The sequence below is a fragment of the Neoarius graeffei genome, chromosome 4 (assembly GCF_027579695.1).
Source record: "Neoarius graeffei isolate fNeoGra1 chromosome 4, fNeoGra1.pri, whole genome shotgun sequence".
NCBI lineage: Eukaryota > Metazoa > Chordata > Actinopteri > Siluriformes > Ariidae > Neoarius > Neoarius graeffei.
In genome coordinates, this window is record NC_083572.1 from 35330088 (window position 1) to 35352966 (window position 22879).

General features: G+C 44.5%; 1 protein-coding gene across 21 annotated transcripts in view; it reads left to right on the forward strand.

Annotated features, from left to right (window-relative positions):
- chd6 (chromodomain helicase DNA binding protein 6) overlaps positions 1-22879 on the forward strand; it is a 379195-nt gene that overhangs the window by 244877 nt on the left and 111439 nt on the right. For all 21 annotated transcript variants that reach the window (XM_060919167.1, XM_060919164.1, XM_060919158.1 and 18 more), the window contains one exon: positions 22615-22814. In XM_060919167.1, the coding sequence (XP_060775150.1) occupies positions 22615-22814 (200 nt within the window). The remainder of the gene's footprint in view (positions 1-22614; positions 22815-22879) is intronic.

A 22879-nucleotide genomic window follows, 5' to 3' on the forward strand; every position in this document is an offset into this window, starting at 1 on the left:
CTCTCCAGAATAGAGAGAGTAGAGGCTGTGGTGGAGGGTGGATGGGCTTCCGAGGTGTGAAGTTGTAGAGAGGCTCTGGCAGCAGTAAAGGTGGGGGTGGTGGGCTGGAGTGTGGAGTCACGGGTGATGTTATCAGGACAGTCCCATTGTCTTTCAAAGCGACAACAAAACTCATTCAGTTGGTTGGCCAGGCGCAAGTTGTGAATAGGGTGGGAGGCTGAAGGTTTGTGGTTAGTGATCTGTCTGAGCCCTTTCCAGACAGATGTAGAGTCGTTGACAGAACTGGTGTTGGAGTTTCTCAGAGTACAGACATTTAGCTTCTCTCACTGCCTTGCTGAACCTATTCCTAGACTCTTTAAACCTGTCTCCACTTCTGAACGCTTCTTCCTTTTGCTGCCTTAGCTATCTGAGCTTATCTGTGAACCAGGGTTTGTCATTATTGTAACTCACCCTGGTTCGTGATGGAACACAGCAGTCCTCACAGAAGCTGATGTAGGACATCACAGCCTCTGTGTACTCATCTAGACTATTGGTAGCAGTCCTGAACGCATCCCAGTTTAATAATAATAATGATGATAGCAGCAGCGGTATCATCATATGCACTTAAATCAACTTTTATTGGCACAATGGGAAAAAATGCCAGCTGTTTTGGCCCTTGGCTTGGCACACTTCATATACTTTGACCCTTGGGGGAAAGTAATTAGGGAACCCTGCCCTAACAAGTGTTGCAGACTTGCAATGAAAGTAACGCATATGGAGCACTTGCATGTGACGTCACAGCCGATCCAGATTGTGACAGACGCCATCTTGTCGGTCAAACGCCATATTTCCGCCTTCTACTTCTACTTCTGGTTCTACTTCTGCTTTTACTTCTACCTTTTCTTCTGGAAAACCCTACTATATACAATTCTACTACAACGGCTGCGGCTACAAGCTCTCCCTACCTGTGCACGTTTTTTATGTTTTTTGTGTGTATTTTTGCGTGTTGTTCGTCTGTACCGGACTTCAATATCCACTACAACTGTATGGACTTACTGGACATTGGTTTCCAGCAGAAAATGACGGTTTGCAGTGATTTCCATCGCATGCACAACATTCCGGATGAGATAGCGAGACCAGTGGGGTCTCCGTGGATTGTTATCGGAAGCAAAGCGAAGGAGGCGGCGCCGGGAGCGGAAGCAAAAGCGAGGCTGCAGAGCCGGCCTGTTGACTAAGCTCAGAAAACAGCCACTCAAACGTCCACTGCTAAGCCTCTATCTCTCCAACGCCAGATCCATGTTAAACAAGACAGACGATTTGGAATTACAGCTGGAATTACCTTATTCTATTCTATAATCGGCTGGTCAGTGCTATACTCAATACTTAAGTGACTTACCCATCCAATGAGGATTGTTATTTTCTTGTTTACAAGATGCCACATCTGAGTCGCTGACAAATCCTGAATTTCTGTAAAGATAACTGTCCAGAGATTTATAAGCAGGCAGTGCTTCACCACTGAACAGCGAGGGAAAGTTAATGAGGTAATTATACACGTCCGGGTATTCCGCTGGCAGTTCAACATCCACTGACACGGTCGTGAAAACTCCGTCCGGTAAGCCATAAGGGTCACTAATCTGTAGATCGTTTATTTTAGACATATATCTAGTTATCTGTTCATTAGAAAAATGAGCCGTGTAGTCCGTCGGTTGAAATCAGGGCTTTGAACCAGAATTTTTTTCCTATTGGTTCGTTCCGAACAGAAACGGAATTTTAACGTTTCCGGTTTTGGGTTCCACCATTAAATAGACGTTCCCGAACCGGTTAGAACAAAAAAATTTCGTTCCCGGAACGGTTAATTACGTTCCCTGTCAGCGGTTTAACAAATGGCTATAAAATTATGTCTCTGTCTCATCCAGCTTAAGCCAAATGTAGGCTAATTATATTACAACCTTCATTAAATAAGACAAGAAATAATTCAAAACAATTATTATTTCAAATGTTGGCGATTTGGATTCTCAGTATGTCTTCCCATCTACACAAACAGAAAAAGTGCCAAAAATGAAAGCTAATTCGTTTAGTGTGTTACCAAAGGCTAGTCAGGCCCTATAGAGGGCTACCGCATGACGTCACCGCGCCGCGAGATTTTGTTAGGCGCCATATTGGAAGACCAAGTACACATCTATGCAAGTACATACATAAAACAAACTACACCTGAAACGTAGCCAGGGCCGGTTCTGCCCTAATCTGGACCCGGGTGCAACATCGCGCAACCCCCCCCCCCCCCCCCCCCCCCAAAAAAAAAAAACCCACCAGTCTAAATCAGGACAACCATCACATAACTATATAACTATAAACATTTTATATAAACTATTTTAACTAAATGGGCTATAATAAATAAGCCTGCAGGCAGCCACGGCGGGCTGCCTCAGAAAAGTAACCATTCAATGACAACTGGAAGCCTGCAGGCAGCCACGGCGGGCTGCCTTAAAAAGTAACTATTTGTCCTACCTTAAAACTCATTTTGCATTTTCTGCCTCCTTTTTTGTATTTTCGACCCTCCATTTATTTTCTTTCCTTTTCTGAAAACCCGATTTGTGTCCAGACATTTTGTTCTGCTACCAACGAACTAACTCGTCAGGTCTCATCTCTCGAGCCCGCGATGATTCCCGTGGGAAGGGCAACAACTGATACATTTTTACAAACAGCCAATAGGGAGGTTGCAACGTTCAGGCTCTTCTTTGCTCAGACACTCAGTAATGGAGACGTGATAGCAGTCCACCTTCCCGCTCTCTCCATTCAGTCAGCGAACGTCACACAGGAAGTGAACCCCAGCGGGTCATAGAAACTTGTGCAGGAGAAGAATGGCTTTTTTATTTGTAGGCTGCGGAAACTTTGAGGAACAAAATAAAAACCGGTATTAACCGGTTACCATTATTTTTAATAAGCGTTTCTGTTCCGGAACATAAAAAATAATAAAGTTTCTGGTTTCGTTTCTGTTCCATGTGAAATAGAAAAAGTTCCCGGTTTTCGTTTTCGTTCCTTGAACCGGTTCAAAGCCCTGGTTGAAATTGATCCATTCTGTACACGAGTGCAGCAGTATTTAGCTGTGTTTTTTACCGACAAGATGGCGGCTGTGTACTTTCTGGTCACGTGACTGCAAGATCTCTATTGACCAATCACAACACACTCTTAGTGCAGGGTTATAGGCATGCTCTGTCAACCATTTTGTCTTTTTACAATGAGTCAGTGCAGCAAGGTACGTTTGAAAAGCAGCAATGCCTACAAAGGTGCAAAAGCAAAAAGGGGCTCACAGAAGCTCGCATCTCTGCCAGAATCTAAGTTGATCTAGAAGTTGAGGACAAAACAAATTCACTCAAAAAATTAGGACCAATAGATCTAGACTCTAGATATACACTTACTGGCCACTTTAATAGGAACTTGTTCTTGATTCTAAGATTCCTGTTCTTGGCTGGCAGGAGTGGAACCCAATGTGGTCTTCTGCTGTTGCATGCTGAGATGCTTTTCTGCTCGCCATGGTTATAAAGAGTTGCTATGATTTGCTCTATTCTTCCTGGCAGCTTGAACCAATCTGGCCATTTTCCTCTGACCTCTCTTATCAACAAGACATTTCCACCCACAGAACTGTCGCTCACGCAATGTTTTTTGTTTTTCACACCATTCTGTGTAAACTCTAGAGACTGTTTGTGAAAACCCCAGGAGAACAGTAGTTTCTGAAATACTCAAACCAGTCCAGCTGGCACCAACACCCATGCCACAATGAAAGTCATAGGGATCACTTTTTTTTCTTCTCATTCTGATATTTGAAGTGAACATTAACTGAAGCTCTTGATTTGTATCTGCATGATTTTATGCACTGTGCTCCTGTCAAGAGATTAGCTAATTAGATAACTGCATAAAACAGCAGGTGTAGGGGTGTGCCTAATAAAGTGGCCAGTGAGTGTAGCTCTATCGAAAATCTAGTCACTAATGTTAATGTTAAAATTAACATGTTAGACTACATCTAACCTAACATTATTATCCCAGGCTAATGTTAATTATCGATTAACACTATAAGTATTGCTATTATTAGTAGTATTAACTAACATTAGACCTAGTCGAGGCTAATTGCGATTAGATTGCAACCATTTAATTTTTTATTTGAAATGGCCCTAATTGTAAGGTCTGCCATTAATATTATAATATAGCAATAAATCTAAATGTTCGATTTTTACAGTTAGGTAGTTGTACATCAACAGGCCTAATGTTATTGGTCTATATTTAACCCATGATCTTGTTTTAGGTGATGATCATTTCCAGTTCTATATTCTTTAATATTTTTACGCTAATATTAATTAAAACTAACAATCCCAATATACCATGTTATTCATGATTTTGTACAAAATACAGAAATATGATTGAATCTAAATTTATCAGCTTTGTTATTAGTGTTTGGGTAGTTGACATGGGTACTAAAATGAGCATTTTACCTCCCAGTGCAAATTCATGTAACATGTCCCCCATTGTACGGCTGAGATTGCCGTTCTTGTACCTGTAGCAAATTCTCCTGAGTTATATGACTTAGCATGTGAAGTTTTGATCTTGGGTCAAGAACATACTGAATTTCATTTTTGCTATTAGACGGTCCCTCCTCTCAGAGTCCCCTGATGACATCTCAGATGCCACGAGGTTTGCAACCATACAGTAATTCAAATGGGGAAAACCCTGTGGAGGCTTGGGGGACCTCATGATAAAAATTGTTTAAGCCATTTGTCCCAATTTCTAGCATCCCCATGAATGAATGTACAAATCACGTTTTTAAGTATTTGATTAAACAGTTTGACAAGCTTGTCCGTTTGCAGATGGTAAACACTGGTACGAATCAATTGAATGACCAGTAATTCATACAGTTCATACAATGTTGTGCCTTGATCAGTCAGGATTTCTTTTGGAATCCTGACTCGGGAGATAACGTGGAAGAGTGCTTCTGCAACACTGCATGCAGAAATGTTGCATAGAGGCACTGCTTCTGGATATCGCATTGCATCATCCACTAAGCCTAATACAAATCGATACCCTCATGCAGATGAATCTAATGGCCTGACAAGAGCCATGGCAATTCTTTTGAAGGGGCTCTCGATCAAAAGTAAAGGACACAGTGGCACTTTTGGGATGGCTGGCAGATTCATCAGCTGACATTCACAACATTCCACGCACCACCTGCATACATCACTGTGAATGCTTGGCCAATAGAAGTGGTCCATGAGTGGGTTCAGTGTTTTATCCTGACCTAAATGCCCCACCACAGGTGCCAGCGAATGTTTGTGAACATCCCTGTGTACACACCTCACCTTCCCCAATTGTGCATTTTCAAATGAACTGAATTGAATCAGACTTTGATGAACTATGGTCTGATTACAACCCAAGTCCACCAAGGCCTAGTGTGTATCCCCTTGAATACTCACAGCCACCTGGTATGCTCCTGCTCAATCAGGGGAAGCCTGAGGCACGTCAGGAATGAGGATCAAAATCCCCACCTCCTTAAAGGGACATTGATCCTAGAAATGCCTGGCTTTCCCACTGTTCCTGCAGACCTGCCCAGGCTTTATCCCAGTCTTGGGGAGCATAGATGGTTCCACCTGTGAAGAGAGAGACAGGGAATTATTGACAACATTGGCACAGAGGTACAAGGGGTGAGGGAAAACGGGGATGGATACGGGTTCGGGGAGCAGGCTTCCAGGGGATTGGCCCCCATTTCTGCGGGGGGGTTGCGGTAATGCCTGCTCCCGAAAACACCGCCAGATGGTCCTCTGCCACCCGGACCGCCTCCTCCAGTGACGCTGTGCAGTGGCACTGAACCCAGGCCAATGTTCCTCTCAGCAGTCAAATGATGAACTGCTCCAGTGCCACTCGATCGATGACACCCTTGGCATCATATTCTCCAGTCAGCAGCCACGGTCGGCAGGCATCTCATAGCTGTTGGGTGAAGGCGATAGGGCAGCTGATCTCACTGTATGCCAGCACGTGGAAGCCCTGGCGATGTTGTTCCAGTGTGTGAGCAACCTGCTGCAAAATAGCCTGCTTCAGGTCTGGATACTCCAGCATGTTGGAGGCCAAGAGCTGTGAGCTGGGCTTCTCCCAACAGGAGTGGCAATAGATGGACCACCCACTGCAAGGTTGGCCACAAGCATGCTGCATCAATATGCTCAAAAAGCTCCATAAAAGCCTCTGGATCATCCTGTGGATCCATCTCGAGCAGTTGTCACTCCAGAAGCAGCTGCTGGAGTACCCGCAAGTTGGACCAGGCTCGGGATCACCTGCCGGTCCTCTGGCTAGGCCTGGAAGTGCTACCCCTGATCTGTGCACAGCACAATCAGCACAATCACCTAATGTTGAGCTTGGTGATTGCTGACGAGGGTCTGGAGCAGAGGTCACCAACCCGTCGATCGCGATCGACTGGTTGATCTCGGAGGCTTTCCCAGTCAATCTTGGGAGATGAGGAAAGAAATTGGAAGATTATACAGAAATACACTGCAGTATATCTGATTGGCGTTCATATTACATGTCTTCCGATAGGCCCACTACAGCTTTCCCCCTCTGTGTCGCAGGGTTCTTTTTTTTTTTAACTCCTGCTGCTTACGTCTTACGTCTCTGAGCGTCGTCAGTACAGTAATGTTATGTCATTACAACGCGGACCCACTTTTAACGTGCCGAGTACCGACTGTAGCCGCTAACAAATGCTAATTAGCTTGCTGTCAAGTTTTTCCTTTGTCGAGCTTTAAGCGTAAGGTCATGGATGTTACTACTGCTTGTTCCTGCCATAATATGATACGTGATATGAACCTAACTATAAGGCACTCACTGACCGTGTTCAGTCACAGCCATCACATTGACTTGAGTTGCGTGATGAACTGTAACCTCTGTAGCATGACAGCAGTCATTGGTAGTAGTATCACTGCAAGTTCATATTTGTCTTTATTGTGTATGTATGGTTAAAGAAAATCAGTTCATGTTGAATTGAAGTTGTCATTTTGTCACTTAAGTTACAATTTGTGATATATCACTGTTGTGTTGTAATTTCAGTTGACAATTTCCATTTTATGTTGCTGTGAAATTAATTTAGTGTTACAATACAAACAAGACAGTGCAACTGATGTTAACAGTTCAGCTTTCTCATTACAATATTATTAATTGATATTAATAACAATCTGAGTCATTGGTGGTTCATTCATTCTGCTCACTACAGATATAGGCCTATATATTTTTTGTGTATAGTTAATTTCCATTGTATGTTGTACTGAAATTAAGTCATTTAGTCAGCTCTCACAAGAAATTAAAAAGTTGGACCAGGGTCTTAAATCTTATTCAGTTAAAATTAGGCTAAATAAAAAGCCTCAACTTGAAACAGTCTAATCTGGATTTCTTTTTCTGTCAACGCTTCAAGGGGTAGATCTTGCTTGCCATCTAGGCAGAGGTTAGGGATCTTGGGCACTGGTCTGGAGGATCTCTGCGACATGATGGCACTTTCTCCTCACTCCCAGGTTTCAGCACCAGTGTAGCACTCTCGTAATTTAGAGAATTTATATATTTAGGGCATGAGACACCAAATCAGGACTTGAAAGATACTTAATTGCACATCCTAATTTACCAAAGACATGCATCTTTTAATTTGAAAATTTGATTTAATTATCCTAAGAAATGTTTATTAGAACTTAATTCAACTTCCTAATGATGATCATGCCCCAAACTTTGCAGACATCCTCCAATCTTGTTCTGAACATAACTTTCATGGTTTGTACAAATGAGTTTATCCCATTTATCTCAACCTACTATTCAAGTTTTGTGATGATAGCTCAATGGGGACCCTGTCAAATGCCTGCTAAAACCTGGTTGGATGATGGTGGCCATGTTTAAGTAATGATGTCCTCTTTAAAATCCACTTAAGTATTACCACAAAGATGTAACATACCAAATTTTAGGTTGATCAGACTTATGGTTCATGGAGAAACAGTTATATGAACTTAGATCTGCTCCATATGTAAGACCATGCCCCAAACTGTGCTTATGACCTCAGGAGCTTGTCCTGTACATGGCTTTCAAGTTTTGTGTGAATCCACACAAGCACTCCTGAGTAGGGATGGAAATTGATAATGTTTTATTGATACCGATGCCATTATTGATTCTGCTTATCAGTCTGATTCTTTACTCATCTCATCTCATTATCTCTAGCCGCTTTATCCTTCTACAGGGTCGCAGGCAAGCTGGAGCCTATCCCAGCTGACTACGGGCGAAAGGCGGGGTACACCCTGGACAAGTCGCCAGGTCATCACAGGGCTGACACATAGACACAGACAACCATTCACACCTACGGTCAATTTAGAGTCACCAGTTAACCTAACCTGCATGTCTTTGGACTGTGGGGGAAACCGGAGCACCCGGAGGAAACCCACGCGGACACGGGGAGAACATGCAAACTCCACACAGAAAGGCCCTCGCCGGCCCCGGGGCTCGAACCCAGGACCTTCTTGCTGTGAGGCGACAGCGCTAACCACTACACCACCGTGCTGCCCTGATTCTTTACTGATTTATCAATTCCTGATCAGTTTTCTGTGTGGGGAAAAAAGTGGGCCTAGACAGGTTTTCAGCATCAGTGCAGCTGTTTTATGAACACAGTGTAGAATATCTGCCTAATAACATTTGAACATGTTAAAATAAACTACAATGCTCCTTTTCTTAATAGGATATAACTTGGAAAACTGTAAATCTGATGAAATGAGAGACTATTTGTACACTGTTTTCATTTAGGTTTTCTTAGTCAAAGAAAAAATATATTAAGCCTGCCTGTGTGGCACTAATGTTATTATAACATAGGATATTTACCCTCAGTAACAGACGTGCTGCTCATTTGGGAAGCATTGGCACTCATGCATAGTCAAACATGTGCTATTCCTGGTATTTTAGTCCACGTTGTATCAAAAGATATTTCAACATATTGCTGGTGTTTCCACTCTCATAAAATTATCATTTTACAGGCATTGCAAGTGGTACTGTTGTAATCCTTCTTCATGAAATGAAGCCACAAGTGATGCACAGGTCAAAGAAAAATATTACAAAAAAATATTACGGGTCCAGGCATGGGCAGGTCAAAAAGTGACAAAGTAGCATTCTGACTAAGTTATAAATAATTTATAGAAATATTGTGTAGCCCTTTAGTTGGTATCCCAATACAACCCGGCTTGCCCCTGAGTTCACTCTATACCATCTGCCTGGTTTCAACTACATTACCCGGTAACTCGGAGTAAGTAGAGAACATGAACCGTTTACAATTATTTTAAGTATTTATTTAAATAAAGGGTTATAAGTATTTAGTGGAGTAGCTATTCACTATGAATCAATAATGACATTCATATGGTTTTAGCTCATCTGTATAAGATGCCTATAGACCTCTATCACAGAGTAGCAAAAAGAAAAAAACATACATTACTAAGGCACTTGTCAGGACCCACAGAGACAGACAAGACAAGAACTCAATCCAGGGTGATTTATTGTAGCACACAGTGTCAAAGGCAACTTAGGAAATCTTCTCTTGGACATTCCATGGAAAAACTAAAACAAGCTAACAGGCAAAAGTTCAGAAGAGAGTTCGTACCGTACTTGAAGAACAAAGGAACACCAAACATCAACAAAGGAGGGTTTTCGGTACGGTTTCAGTGTCAGAGTCCAAGAGTCTTGTGGCATCCGGTGAAGAGGTCAGAGACAGAGTGCTGGGTGAGTGGGACTTAAGTAGGGAGCAGTCTAACGACATGCAGGTGAGCGATGACCAATCAGGAGAGAGAGAGAAGGAGCAGTGGGGACAGATTGGTTAATTAGTAAATTGGGGAGAGTGAGCGGGCAGGTGTGGTAGAGTGGGACTAATTGGCAATTTGGGAACCTGGCCTGGCTGTGACAATACCCCCCCCTTCCTGGAGACGCAACTGAGGACGAGGGTGCCCGGCGAAGCGGCCGGCCTCGGCGGCGAGGGGCCGGTCGACTGGGATGGGCTCGGTGGAACTTTGCAAGCAGGGAGGGGTCCAGGACATCATCCCTGTAGACCCAAGAGCGGTCCTCTGGACCATACCCCTCCCAGTCGATGAGGTATTGGAGACGGCCATTGCGACGCCGAGAATTGAGAATCTCTCTGATGGTATACACGGGACCCTCATCCAGGAGGAGCAGCAAAGGGGGTTCTGAGACAGCGCCAGGTTCTGTGGAGGAAGGAGAGTGGGGTGAGTGATAAGGTTTCAAAAGAGACACATGAAAAGCAGGATGGATCTTATAATCAGGAGGAAGCTGAAGGCGATAAGTGACTGGGTTAATCTGCTTCACTATAGGGAAGGGACCTATGAATCTGGGACTTAGCTTCTTGGAGGGAAGACGCATGCGGATGTCCCGGGTGGAGAGCCACACCTTCTGTCCCACCTCATAGTCCGGTGCAGTAGACTGTCGGGTGTCTGCATGGTGTTGTTGGCGACGGACAGCCCGTTGTAGGTGGTGGTGAGCTTGACTCCAGACCCTCTGGCTTTCTCGGAACCAGGTGTTGACCGCAGGCATTTCGGATGGTTCCCCAGACCAGGGGAAGAGCGGCGGTTGATGGCCAAGTACGCACTGGAAAGGGGATAGGCCCGTGGAGGGTTGACGCAGGGAGTTCTGAGCGTACTCAGCCCAGGGGAGAAACTTGCACCAAGCATTCTGTTGGTTGTGGCAAAAGGTGCGTAGGAAACGGCTCACCTCCTGGATCTTCCTCTCTGTTTGTCCATTGGACTGAGGGTGGTATCCCGATGTCAGGCTCACAGTGATGCCCATCCGACGATGGAAGGCTTTCCAAAAGCGAGAGACGAATTGCGGCCCTCTGTCAGAGACAATGTCTTCTGGTATCCCAAAGTTTCTGAAGACATGGGTGAACAGCGCTTCTGCTGTCTCTGAAGCAGTTGGGAGACCTGGCTGGCAGAGGGATGAGCTTGCATGACTTGGAGAACCGATCCACTATTACTAGGATGCAGGTGTTTCCGTCTGAAGGAGGAAGATCGGTGATGTAGTCCACGCCTAGATGTGACCATGGTCTTTTTGGGATGGGAAGCGGAGTTAGTTTCCCTGCTGTAAGGTGTCTGGGGGTCTTGGCCATGGCACACTCAGCACGACCTGCTACAAACTTCAGCACGTCTTTGGCAAGTCCAGGCCACCAGTAGTGGTCACGGAGGAGTGATAGGGTTGCCCTGGATCCAGGGTGTCCGGTGCCTGGTGAGGAGTGTGCTGCAGTCAGGAGCTGGGTGCGGAGACTACGGGGAACAAAGGTGAGATTAGCTGGAGTGTTTGGAGGGGCCGGATCAGCTTCTGTGGCTGCAGCAATCTGGTCATCCAAGGTCCATTGGATGGGACTCACGACCAGACCAACGGGGATGATGGTCTCCAGCTGTTCGAGATTGTCCTCTGTGCTGTGGATTCGAGAGAGAGCATTGGCTCGGCAATTGCGGGACCCTGGACGGTAGCTGATGGTAAAGCTGAATCTTGTGAAGAACAGGGCCCATCTTGCCTGGCGAGGGTTGAGGCGTTTGGCTTCTCTCAGATACTGGAGGTTCTTGTGATCCGTGAGGACCAGGAAGGGATGTTTGGAGCCTTCCAGCCAATGACGCCACTCTTCAAGGGCAAGTTTAATAGCTAGGAGTTCTCGGTTGCCTATATCGTAGTTGGTTTCTGCTGAGGAGAGCTTCTTAGAAAAATAAGCACATGGGTGGAGACGTGGTGGGTTGCCATGGTTTGGGGAGAGGATGGTTCCGACTCCTGAGCTGGACGCATCCACCTCCACGATGAATTGACGATCTGGGTCTGGTTGATGGAGAACAGGGGCTGTTGTGAACGCTTCCTTAAGATTCTCGAAAGCTTGGGAGGCTTCTGGGTTCCAGGACAGGGTTTTGGGTTTCCCACGAAGTAAGGAGGTTAAGGGTGTAGAGAGTAGGCTGTAGTTGTTAATGAACCATCTATGGAAATTGGCGAACCCAAGGAAGCGCTGGAGGTCCTTGATAGTCTGGGGAACTGGCCAAGACAGAACTGTGCTCACTTTTCCATCATCCATAGAGACCCCCTGGGGGCTGATGTTGTAGCCCAGGAACTGAACAGAGGGCAGATGGAACATGCACTTCTCCGCCTTGAGGAACAGATGGAACTCTGAGCTTGGTTAGCACCAGGGTGACATGCTTGATGTGTTCGCTGAGATTGGGCGAGAAGACTAATATATCATCCATGAACACAATCACAAATTGATTCAGGTAGTCCCGGAACACTTCATTCATGAAGCCCTGGAAGACGGAAGGGGCATTTGACAATCCATATGGCATGACCAAGTACTCATAATGTCCCGTGGGGGTCACAAAGGCAGTCTTCCACTCATCGCCCTGACGAATGCGAACAAGATTGTATGCACTCCGGAGATCCAGTTTGGAGAAGATGTTTGCTCCTCGTAATTGTTCCAAAGCAGCAGGGATGAGAGGAAGGGGATATCGGAACTTAACAGTGATTTGGTTCAGGCCTCGATAATCGATACAAGGCCTAAGGCCACCATCTTTCTTTGTCACAAAGAAGAAAGGGGATGCAACTGGAGATTTGGAGGGGCGAATGTAACCTAGCTCAAGGGCCTCCTTGATGTAATCCTTCATGGCCTCTTGTTCTGGCAGAGAAAGGGGGTAGATCCTACCATGCGGTAGTGGTTGGCCAGGGATCAGGTCTATACTGCAGTCCCATGGTCGGTGAGGGGGCAGTCGGGACGCTCGTTGTGGGCACAACACATCCTTGTAAGCTTCATAGGCCGATGGAATGTTGACAGGGCTACTCTGTTGGGGACTCTCTATGGAGGTTGCACTTCGGGTGACACCAGGTGGGGGGTTACGGCATAATGGGAGTTAAGGACAGCAAGATGCTATGCATCCATCACCCCAGCTAAGAATTTCGCCAGTTGCCCAGCATACTGTGGGTGAGTGTTTGACTAACCAGGGACGCCCTAGAATAACATCTGCTGTTGAGTCTTCCAGCACAAAAAGGGAAATGGATTCTACGTGCAACAGCCCTACTTGCATGGATAGGCCCTCAGCTTGACTCTTAATTTGTTTGCGTGTTAAGGGCTTACCCACAATGGAGTTCACGTTGAAGGGGGTTTTGCAAGGGGTCCTCGGGAGTTGGAGGCGTTGGCAGAGGGAGCCGGAGATGAAATTCCCGGCTGAACTGGAGTCTATCAAAGCACAGACAGAAAATGAGGATGAGGAGTGGATCAATGTGACTGGCATGGTTAAGGGCTGTAAATGTACTTCAGGAGCACAGACCGTACTCACCAATGCTCGGGAGGGCCGTACTGTACACTGGGCGATGAGATGATTGGAGCCCGCACAGTAAAGGCAAAGACCTTGGGACATCCGTCTTTGGCGCTCAGTAGGGCTGAGACGCATTATGCTTACTTGCATGGGCTCAGCTGGGCATCCTGGATCCGCATTTGTGTTGGAAGGAGCATGGGTTGATGGAGTGAACCGCAGATCCTGGAGGCAACTCTCTCTCCGGTATGCAACCCGAATGGCCAGCTGAATGAAGCGTTCAAGGCCCATTGCGTCATCGTAGGCTGACAGTTGGAGTCGAAGTGAGGGCTCCAGCCCTTGTCGGAAGGTTGTGAGGAGGGCTGCCTCATTCCAGCCACTGGCGGCAGCGAGAGTCCGGAATTGGACAGCATAATCAGTGACAGAGCGTTTCCCTTGTCTGATGGCATGCAACTTGGCCTGGTTCGAAGAGTCTCCCTCTGGAAGTCCAAAAACCTCTTTGAAATGGGCCAGAAAGCTGTCCACCGAGTCGATCATGGGTCCATCCTGGCTCCACACTCCCTCAGCCCATTGGAGGGCTCGTCCCGTAAGCAGAGAAATGATGTAGGCGATGCGTGATCTCTCAGTGGGGAAACGCGCTGGCTGCATCTCCAGGGCTAGGCTGCACTGCAAAATGAAGCCCTTGCACTCTTCAGGTGTTCCGGAGTATGGGGTTGGGTTTACCACTGGGCTTGAGGCCATCCTGGCGGGATCTGGAGCTCGAACTGCGGTGGTGAGGGCCCTGCGTAGCTCCTGGACCAGCTCCTGGATGGGGTTGTTGAGTTGGGTAGTCATTGTCTGTTGCGCTCTGACCTTCTGTCAGGACCCACAGAGACAGACAAGACAAGAACTCAATCCAGGGTGATTTATTGTAGCACACAGTGTCAAAGGCAACTTAGGAAATCTTCTCTTGGACATTCCATGGAAAAACTAAAACAAGCCAACAGGCAAAAGTTCAGAAGAGAGTTCGTACTGTACTTGAAGAACAAAGGAACACCAAACATCAACAAAGGAGGGTTTTCGGTACGGTTTCAGTGTCAGAGTCCAAGAGTCTTGTGGCATCCGGTGAAGAGGTCAGAGACAGAGTGCTGGGTGAGTGGGACTTAAGTAGGGAGCAGTCTAACGACATGCAGGTGAGTGATGACCAATCAGGAGAGAGAGAGAAGGAGCAGTGGGGACAGATTGGTTAATTAGTAAATTGGGGAGAGTGAGCGGGCAGGTGTGGTAGAGTGGGACTAATTGGCAGTTTGGGAACCTGGCCTGGCTGTGACAGCACTATCCTTGGCCTATATGGAAATTGACCTGATAACTAACTTAACAGGCTGTCCGAACACAGCCTTCATCCTTCAAAATGGGCAGCAGAAATATCAGTAATGGTACTAATAAGCCAGAAACCCCAATATGTTATGTTGGATAAAATACCCTTCATATGAAACTTATACTCTGTATATCTTTTTCTTTTTTTTAGCAAGACATTAAAGACAACTATTATCCCTTCTCAAATTATTACAGTCAGCCTTTGTAGCAAACACATACACAAAGGTATAACAGAAAATACAAAAGCTGGCATAGAAAATAAACATACCGGTAAAGGTCATAACCCCTGTTGCAGGCCTGATAACAGGTCTACTGCACCCAGTGAGTGCTACTCACAACCACAATGTTTGTGCATGTTCTCTGTGTCTTGTTGCAGTCTTTCTGTCCCGCTATGCAGTCCTTCGAATACAGTACGGCACTCTACTCACAGCAAACTGGCCGCCTCTGTCCCTCATAGCTGAATGGAACTGCTAGCGTCCCTGTAGCTAGCAGCGCTATTCAGTAGCGTTGCTCTCACGTGGCCTGACTCAAAGGAACCACAAGTGCCCTGGTTACTCGCAGCGCTATTTGAGCAGCGCGATCTTTCTCCTCTTAAAGGATATGGGACATGGATTTTTACCTGGGCATAATTATGTATAAAGGACATAAGAAATGCCATCTAAATCACTCCAGGGCGTCAAAAATGTGAAAATTATCACATTATTCAAGTTTTTTTATACATCAGCGTAAAACAAGGATTAGTTAATGAGCTAGGTGGTCACATGACCCGTGACGTCACAAAAACTTTCCAAGGAGCCAGCGCTTGGGAATCTAATGTAAACAGGTTACCGAAATGGACACCATCGACAGTGATATTCCCGATGTTTCACAGAGATGTGAAGTTAGACCCTATCAATTCGAACTGATAGCTGGAAATTCACATGAACATAGATCTTGTCTTTACTCTGAAGGGTCAGATGATTCTGAGAGTGAGAGTTCATTCAGCCCTCATGAAACTGAAAGTGGTCGGCTGGATAACGCTTCCTGGTAAGTTAAAAACAATTCTGCTCAAAGGCTAATGATCTGTTGAAAGAAGTATTATTTTTGTATCATACATTGAAAGTTCATCATAGATCTAGCTAAAGTCCATTGCAAGCTAGTTTTTTTTTTGCTGATATTTTTCAAGATTGATTGAGATACAATGCTTCCAGAGTCCAAGATGAAAACATTCAAAATGGCGAAATGAGTCAGAATTATGATAATCAATAATTGATACACCCAAAATTATAATACTGATCCTTACCTCGGCTTTCAGTCGCTTAGCGCAGAGGTCTTCAACGGGGGGGTCGCGAAATCGCACCGGATCACTCATATCAACAAAAATATTCCTGCCCTGTCCCCTGGCCTCCGTGCAGGGATGCAAACAGTGCGCCTTTCGGCGGATGCCGCCTTTTTCACGGCTGAATCGCGCAGATCCGATTTAAAAAAAAAAAAAAAAATAGCGATGTTGGTTCATGGAGCATGAGGCATGAAGTGTAAGGATGAGAGAGAGGCGGTTTGGGTCGGGAAGCTGCGCGCATTTGTGCAGCCTGGCGCAGGTGTGCGCGGCTTCCCGATTTGAACTGTTTTTTTTTTTTTCATCCTTATACTTCCTGTTTCATGTTTCATGAATTAATATCGCTCAGTACCTGAGTATTAATGTTGAAAGAATCCTCAGTGAAATGGTCCGAATACAGTTTGTGGGAAACAGTAGGTGCAAAGTTTTTTTCAACAGGTGTTCTGTAAAGTTGTCCTACCAAGCCTACTGCGCATGCGCGAAGCCTACTGCGCATGCGCAGATGAGCCCACACTTTCCTCAGCTTCGGGTCCTTGGGGAATGCAAAAAAACTTACTCCAGGGCATTTCCCATTGGAATTATTGCAACCATAAGCAGCACAATACACCATGATGTCCAATGTATGATGTCCAATGTACTTTAAAGACTATAAAAACAATTTTCTTGTCATCCACTTCTCCATTCATCTACCCGCTTGTGCTGTGCCCGAAAGTTTTTGTGACGTATGATCACGTGACAGCGGCTCTTCTGGTTGCAAAAAATACATATCGGAAGTCGAGCAGAAATGCCATATAATCATCACGAATATAACGATTTTGCTGAATTTAATAGATGATTTTGTATTTGTTGATGCAATTAATTCATATTTTTAATGGAAAGAAACTGATATAGCATGCTTTTATGTTTCATGTCCCATATCCTTTAATGTTGCCCAACCGAAAACAAGCTAGCCACTTCCAAGCTTGGCTAAAGGCACTGATATCTCACTGAGCGGGCTAGCAGGCAGTAGCAAACCAAACATAAAAGTACGTTGCCTGTCATCGGCTAACAAACATAAAGAAACCCTCGTGGGCACTAGAAATAAAATTTGTTCACAATCATGTAAACACTGCAGCAGTCCTTATATTTGACTCACTTTTTTTGAGGGGGGGGCATGAAAGTTCACAATCCCGCCTGAAACGTGGTCTGCTTTTTTTTCTCTCTCTCTCTACTCATGCTGTCTGCCCCCCCCACACCTGCACAGCAAATTCCTCAGTGTTGAATTAACACTTTCAGAGTTAATTTGTGTCCAACTGGACCTATATAAACACAGTACGGTGTTAAATCAACACTCTGGGTGTTAATTCAACGCTGGGGATTTTGCTGTGTTCTTTCCTCTCTTTTTCCCTTTTTTTTTTTTTAGATCCCTCCCCTCGACCAATGGGAAATCAGTATGACTGAGTGATGGGCAGTACCTCCAGCTGAGGGCTGTTTCACCTAACATGCTAGGTCGACTACCTACTTATGCAGTCAAACTAAAACTGATAACTGAGAAATCCAGCAAGAGTCTCTGATTACCTACACGTGGCAAACCGCAACTTGTTGCTTTTAATAGTTCTCTACTTTGCTCCTGTACACTTTGGTTAACGTGTCCTACATGTTAAAGTAACTTGTTTAGTCTCTCTGTGAGTGCCAGTTACATCATAACAACATGTATCATACTAATGCCGCTTTTCCACTACAAACGCGGCTGAGCCGTGCCGTGCTGAGTCAAGCTGAGCGGGGCTGTTGGAGTTGCATTTCGACTACAACCGCGCTGAACCGTGCTGGCTGGAAGTGGGTGGACACACTGGGTGGAGTTAGTGAAAGTGGGTGGACGTCACGTGATGTCGTTAAGCAGCGCAAACAGTGACATCAGTGAGCTTTTAAGCGGTAGTCTCACGACCCGAATACTAAACAATAAACATGGAGGACATTGAGTCGTTAGTGTTGCTGGTCTTGGTGCTGTGGCTTGTTGTCATCGACAACGCCAACAGATACTGGCAAGAGCGTATAGATGAGGCGAGGCGCATAAGGCTTCAGAAATTCTCGTAATTCGTAATTCTTCTTCCGGGTTTACGGTGTTTACAGATCCCAGCGTGCTCGCGGGGCGTGTGTGGGCATGTGAGGACACTCCTCCTCACCAATCAGTGCACAGGGGAGTGTCTGCTCACGCCCCTAGCCCCACTCGGCTCGGTTTGGCTTGCTTCAGCCCTACTCCAAAACGGTGCGAGTTTTAGGGGCTAAGCAGGGCTGAAGCGAGCTGAGTCGTGCTGTTTTTTGGTAGTCGAAACGCGAGCCGTGTCGGGCTGAAGTGAGCTGAAGCGAGCTGAAGTGAGCTGAAAAAGGGTAGTGGAAAAGGGCCACAAGTGTAATTATATTGTTGTTATAGAACAATAATAGTCTTGTGATATACCCGGGCTTCATTTGCATGCAATTGGCTTTGCATTATAGGCTCTCCGAATTGCGTGCAATAGGCTAGGCTGGTGATTACTAGCCCACCTTCTACCCTTTCTCCCTCTTTCTCTCTCTCTTTCTCAAACACACATGCACACAGTCACACACGTGCACACAAGCATACACAGGTACACATGCACTGGAGGATATATGTGTGCAGGTTGATAATAGGCTTCACCTGTGGTATCCATAGCTTTTGTTTAGAACACATTGCCAAAATTCTTTCTTGGGTCAGAAAGAAGCTAGTCAGGCTAACGTTGACGATATGGCCGACTTAATCAGAAAACTCTCTCTCCTCACACATGAAGCATCCTTCACATCTTAACAGTGAACTTTAAAAAAAAATAGCAGCCTACTGTCTTTTTAAGTGCAGTGTTTGGTTACACTGTGTAGAAAATGAAAGGACCACAGTTCCAGGATTTAACCTGTTTCGACACACAAACTACTTGTTTTGCTGCTATTCAACAATAAAGACCACCAGATGGAACAGATTGTATGTCTGTTTATTTAGTAGCCTGGACCCAGATGCTGTTAGGCTAAGATACAATAGGCTATGTCTTGTAATCAGTGTATTATGTTTGTTAAGAAAACATTATCTCCTTATATGGATGCCATGTTGCTATACAGGCTAAAGTTGGCGGATTGCAGGTCGGGTTCATGTATTAAAAAACCCTGGCCTGCACATCACTAGAAGCCACACTTCCTGTTCACCATGACTACTACTTTTTGCGTGTTTCCAGCAGCATAGATGCAGAGTTTGATGTCATGTGCTTTTGCAATGTGCAGCTGTCATGAAAACATGCTGCTGATTTTCACAAACATGCCACTGAGTTTAAAAAAAAAATTGTTTCCTCGGTGTGCCAATCTTCTCATCTCATTATCTCTAGCCGCTTTATCCTTCTACAGGGTCGCAGGCAAGCTGGAGCCTATCCCAGCTGACTACGGGCGAAAGGCGGGGTACACCCTGGACAAGTCGCCAGGTCATCACAGGGCTGACACATAGACACAGACAACCATTCACACCTACGGTCAATTTAGAGTCACCAGTTAACCTAACCTGCATGTCTTTGGACTGTGGGGGAAACCGGAGCACCCGGAGGAAACCCACGCGGACACGGGGAGAACATGCAAACTCCACACAGAAAGGCCCTCGCCGGCGCTGGGGGCTCGAACCCAGGACCTTCTTGCTGTGAGGCGACAGCGCTAACCACTACACCACCGTGCCGCCCTGTGCCAATCTTCCTTTGCATATTTTGAAAACAAACATTGTTTGTTCTGTGTCCATTGTGTAAAAGCAGTTCCTTATAACTGATTGAATTTTTGGCATAAATGCTGCTATGTTGCAAGACAAAACAACCAGGAAATCTAAGCTAAGGAACTACCTACTCTTGGCTATTATTGGTTTGTTCATATGCCTGTACGGGAGAGTGTGAGTTGGAATAGTGAAAAGAATAAAGCTTTATCCATAAAACAGCTTGGGATGCCATATGTTTCCAGAGCAACGGAAAAAATATGTTTAGTATCACAGTAAATCTGGATTTTTGTCACATTGTTTTGTGACAGTATCTATTATTAAAATTCATATTAATAAATGAGCTATACAAATAAAATTAATTTGAATTGAATTATTTCACAGCTCTGCATGATTGTATGTTATTGAGTGAGAGTGTATATTGAGTGTGTATATCATTTACAGAAATATTTTTCCATATATTTTATAACATTCCTGGTTAAGAAACTAGAATAATGTGATTATGAAATACATGCTTGTTCTACACAACATATGTCTTTATTTGAGAGGCTACATGATTGTTATAGGATTTTAACAACAACAAAAAAAGGTGCACTACCTGTCAATGCTGCCATTTGCTGTGCTTGCTATTAGGGTAAGGTGTAAGGGTAGTTTGTTGCAACAATGGTCAGCGACTGTCAAGGTTTCCACTGTAGTAGCAGTCTGAGTGTAGGGGTTTTTTTTTTGTTTTTGTTTTTCCTTCCTTTTTTTTTTGTTCTTTTCCAAATACCTGGACATGTGAGTTTTCTTCTTGGCATATTATTGCTGCTAATTTGGCCTTGTTACATTTCAAGAAGCATTAAAATGTCTTAAAACAACTTACTTGACAAGAAAATAAATTTGTAATACAATATCTGGCCATCTTGATGTACAAAATCTCAACATCACATGGGTGGGGGAGTCCCCCTTACTCATCATTTTCACACTAGACAAGTAATATCTAGAATTCACAATAAACCTGCACCATATCGACCATAGGTGTCACTTTACAGTTCATCTAAGAGCTCTGCAAGAGCTGCGACTAACTCAAGAGATGTTAGAGAAAATGCAACAGCAACATGAGGTGCAGAGCTATGAGGCGCTTGATACATCTACAGTACAAAGAAATCAAGGTTTCTCTAGAGTCTAGCTTAACGAGAAGCTTTTTCCCCTGTCCAGCTTTTGTACATCTGGATGATTAAAAGAAGCTGTGGAGAATTCTTATAGTTTCATAGTTTTGAGGAAAAGCAAGGACACCAAAACTTCTTAGAATCAACAACAACAGTGAACGCTGAAATATGACCATTGTGCATGATCTTAAAAACCCCAAAGGCAGGACATATTTGACCCATCAAATTGGTTCATTTTACTTTATCTCCCTCACTCTGGTCCCTTCACAACCACTAGATATCCGCTTATTCCTTTAGGTCAAGGTTAAGACTTTTTTTATTGTCATTTCAACCATATACAGTTGGTACAGAACACAGTTGAAACAAAACGGTTCTCCAGGACCATGGTGATACCTTAAACATCACGGGCTACAAATCTACATATAACAACATAAAGTGCAAAAGTTCAACGAGTGCAAACATTGTAGACAGTAAACTATACACAACAAAGTGCAAACATCAACAAAATAAAGTGCAGACAATAAGGACAGTGCAAAAACGACAGCTAGCACATAGACAGTACATTGCCAACCAGTACCTGTTACTGTTGAGTGTGCATTTTGAGGTAGTATATGTAAAAATAAATAAATAGATGTAAACATTGTGTATGTGATGGGCATTGTAAACATCCACATTCACTAGGTGGCACGTCAGAGTTAAAACATCCCAGTTTGTCAAGTTTCCAAGTTGAAATGTAAAATGTTTAGTGATTCTATGCACAGTGATTAAATACAATCAGCTCTGTCTCTCATTTAAAAAAAAACAAACAAAAAAACCTTTGCGCTGCTGTCATGATTGTTGTCATGAGCCGCATCTTACACCAAAAACTCTAACCTTACATTCAAACAGACCACTCGGTAGGCTTGAAGGCATGAGAGATTTTTAAAATTCAAACACTAACTGTAATAGGAAAACCTGTAGGTGTAAATGGTCTAGAATACTACAGATGTCTGCTATTTGAAACACAGTGCTAGTTTGTTTAGTGGAGGTAGATGATGGGGGAAATTTGTCCATTTGTACTGCAGAACATCTATGCTAATGCAACATGCCACGATAGCAACAAAATAAAATAACATGTACTTTGTTAAATTAAATGTGGCTTGTTTGAATGTGACTCCCAGTGACCTTTCAAAATATTGTACAAAACAGGAGATTGAGTTTCTCTTGTGATCCCATTTGTAAATCACGTGACCCCCACTGGTATCAACAGTGTCAATATTGCAGTCAACAGTGAAATATTGGAGCACTTGGCCTTGAATAAATTAACTTTCAAATAATATATCAAAATAGACTTTTGGACATGTAGCAAGGGTGGCACTGTGGTGCACTGGTTAGTTCCGTCATCTCACAGCAAGAATGTTCTGAGTTCAAACCTTGCAGCCAACTGGAGCCTTTCTGTTTGGAGTTTGTATGATCTTCCCGCCTGCATGGGTTTCCTCCGGGTGCTCCAGTTTCATTCCGCAGTCCATAGGTGTAAATGTGAATGGTTAGTCCTGCAGGAGATTGGCAACTTACCAAGGGTGTACCCCACCTCTAGCCTAAAGTCAGCTGGGATTGGCTCCAGCTTTCCCCATGAACCTGACAGATAAGTGGTATAGATAACATATGGATGAATATCTAGCAGTATTCTCTAAACAAAGATAAGGGTTTTTGATAATTTAGTATTCCAGTTTTAAAAATGTTCTACTGGCCTGAACAATTTTCACACTGTATGTATAGATGGGGGCGGTGGAAGGACATACTGAATCATGGACGTTTTAAGTGGCACCTTACAGAAAGGGACATGGAAGTTCTGTGCAGAGCGCTGCTTGCCTACTGTGTCCGTCACTACAGAGGTGACGACAAGATCAAGAGCTTCATCTGGGACTTAATCACACCCACCAAAGATGGGCACAATCAAGCACTCCATAACCACTCGGGTAAGTACTGCAGGAACAGTTATATTTGGGTTTTCTTTAGGCAATAAAATATACACAAATGAAGC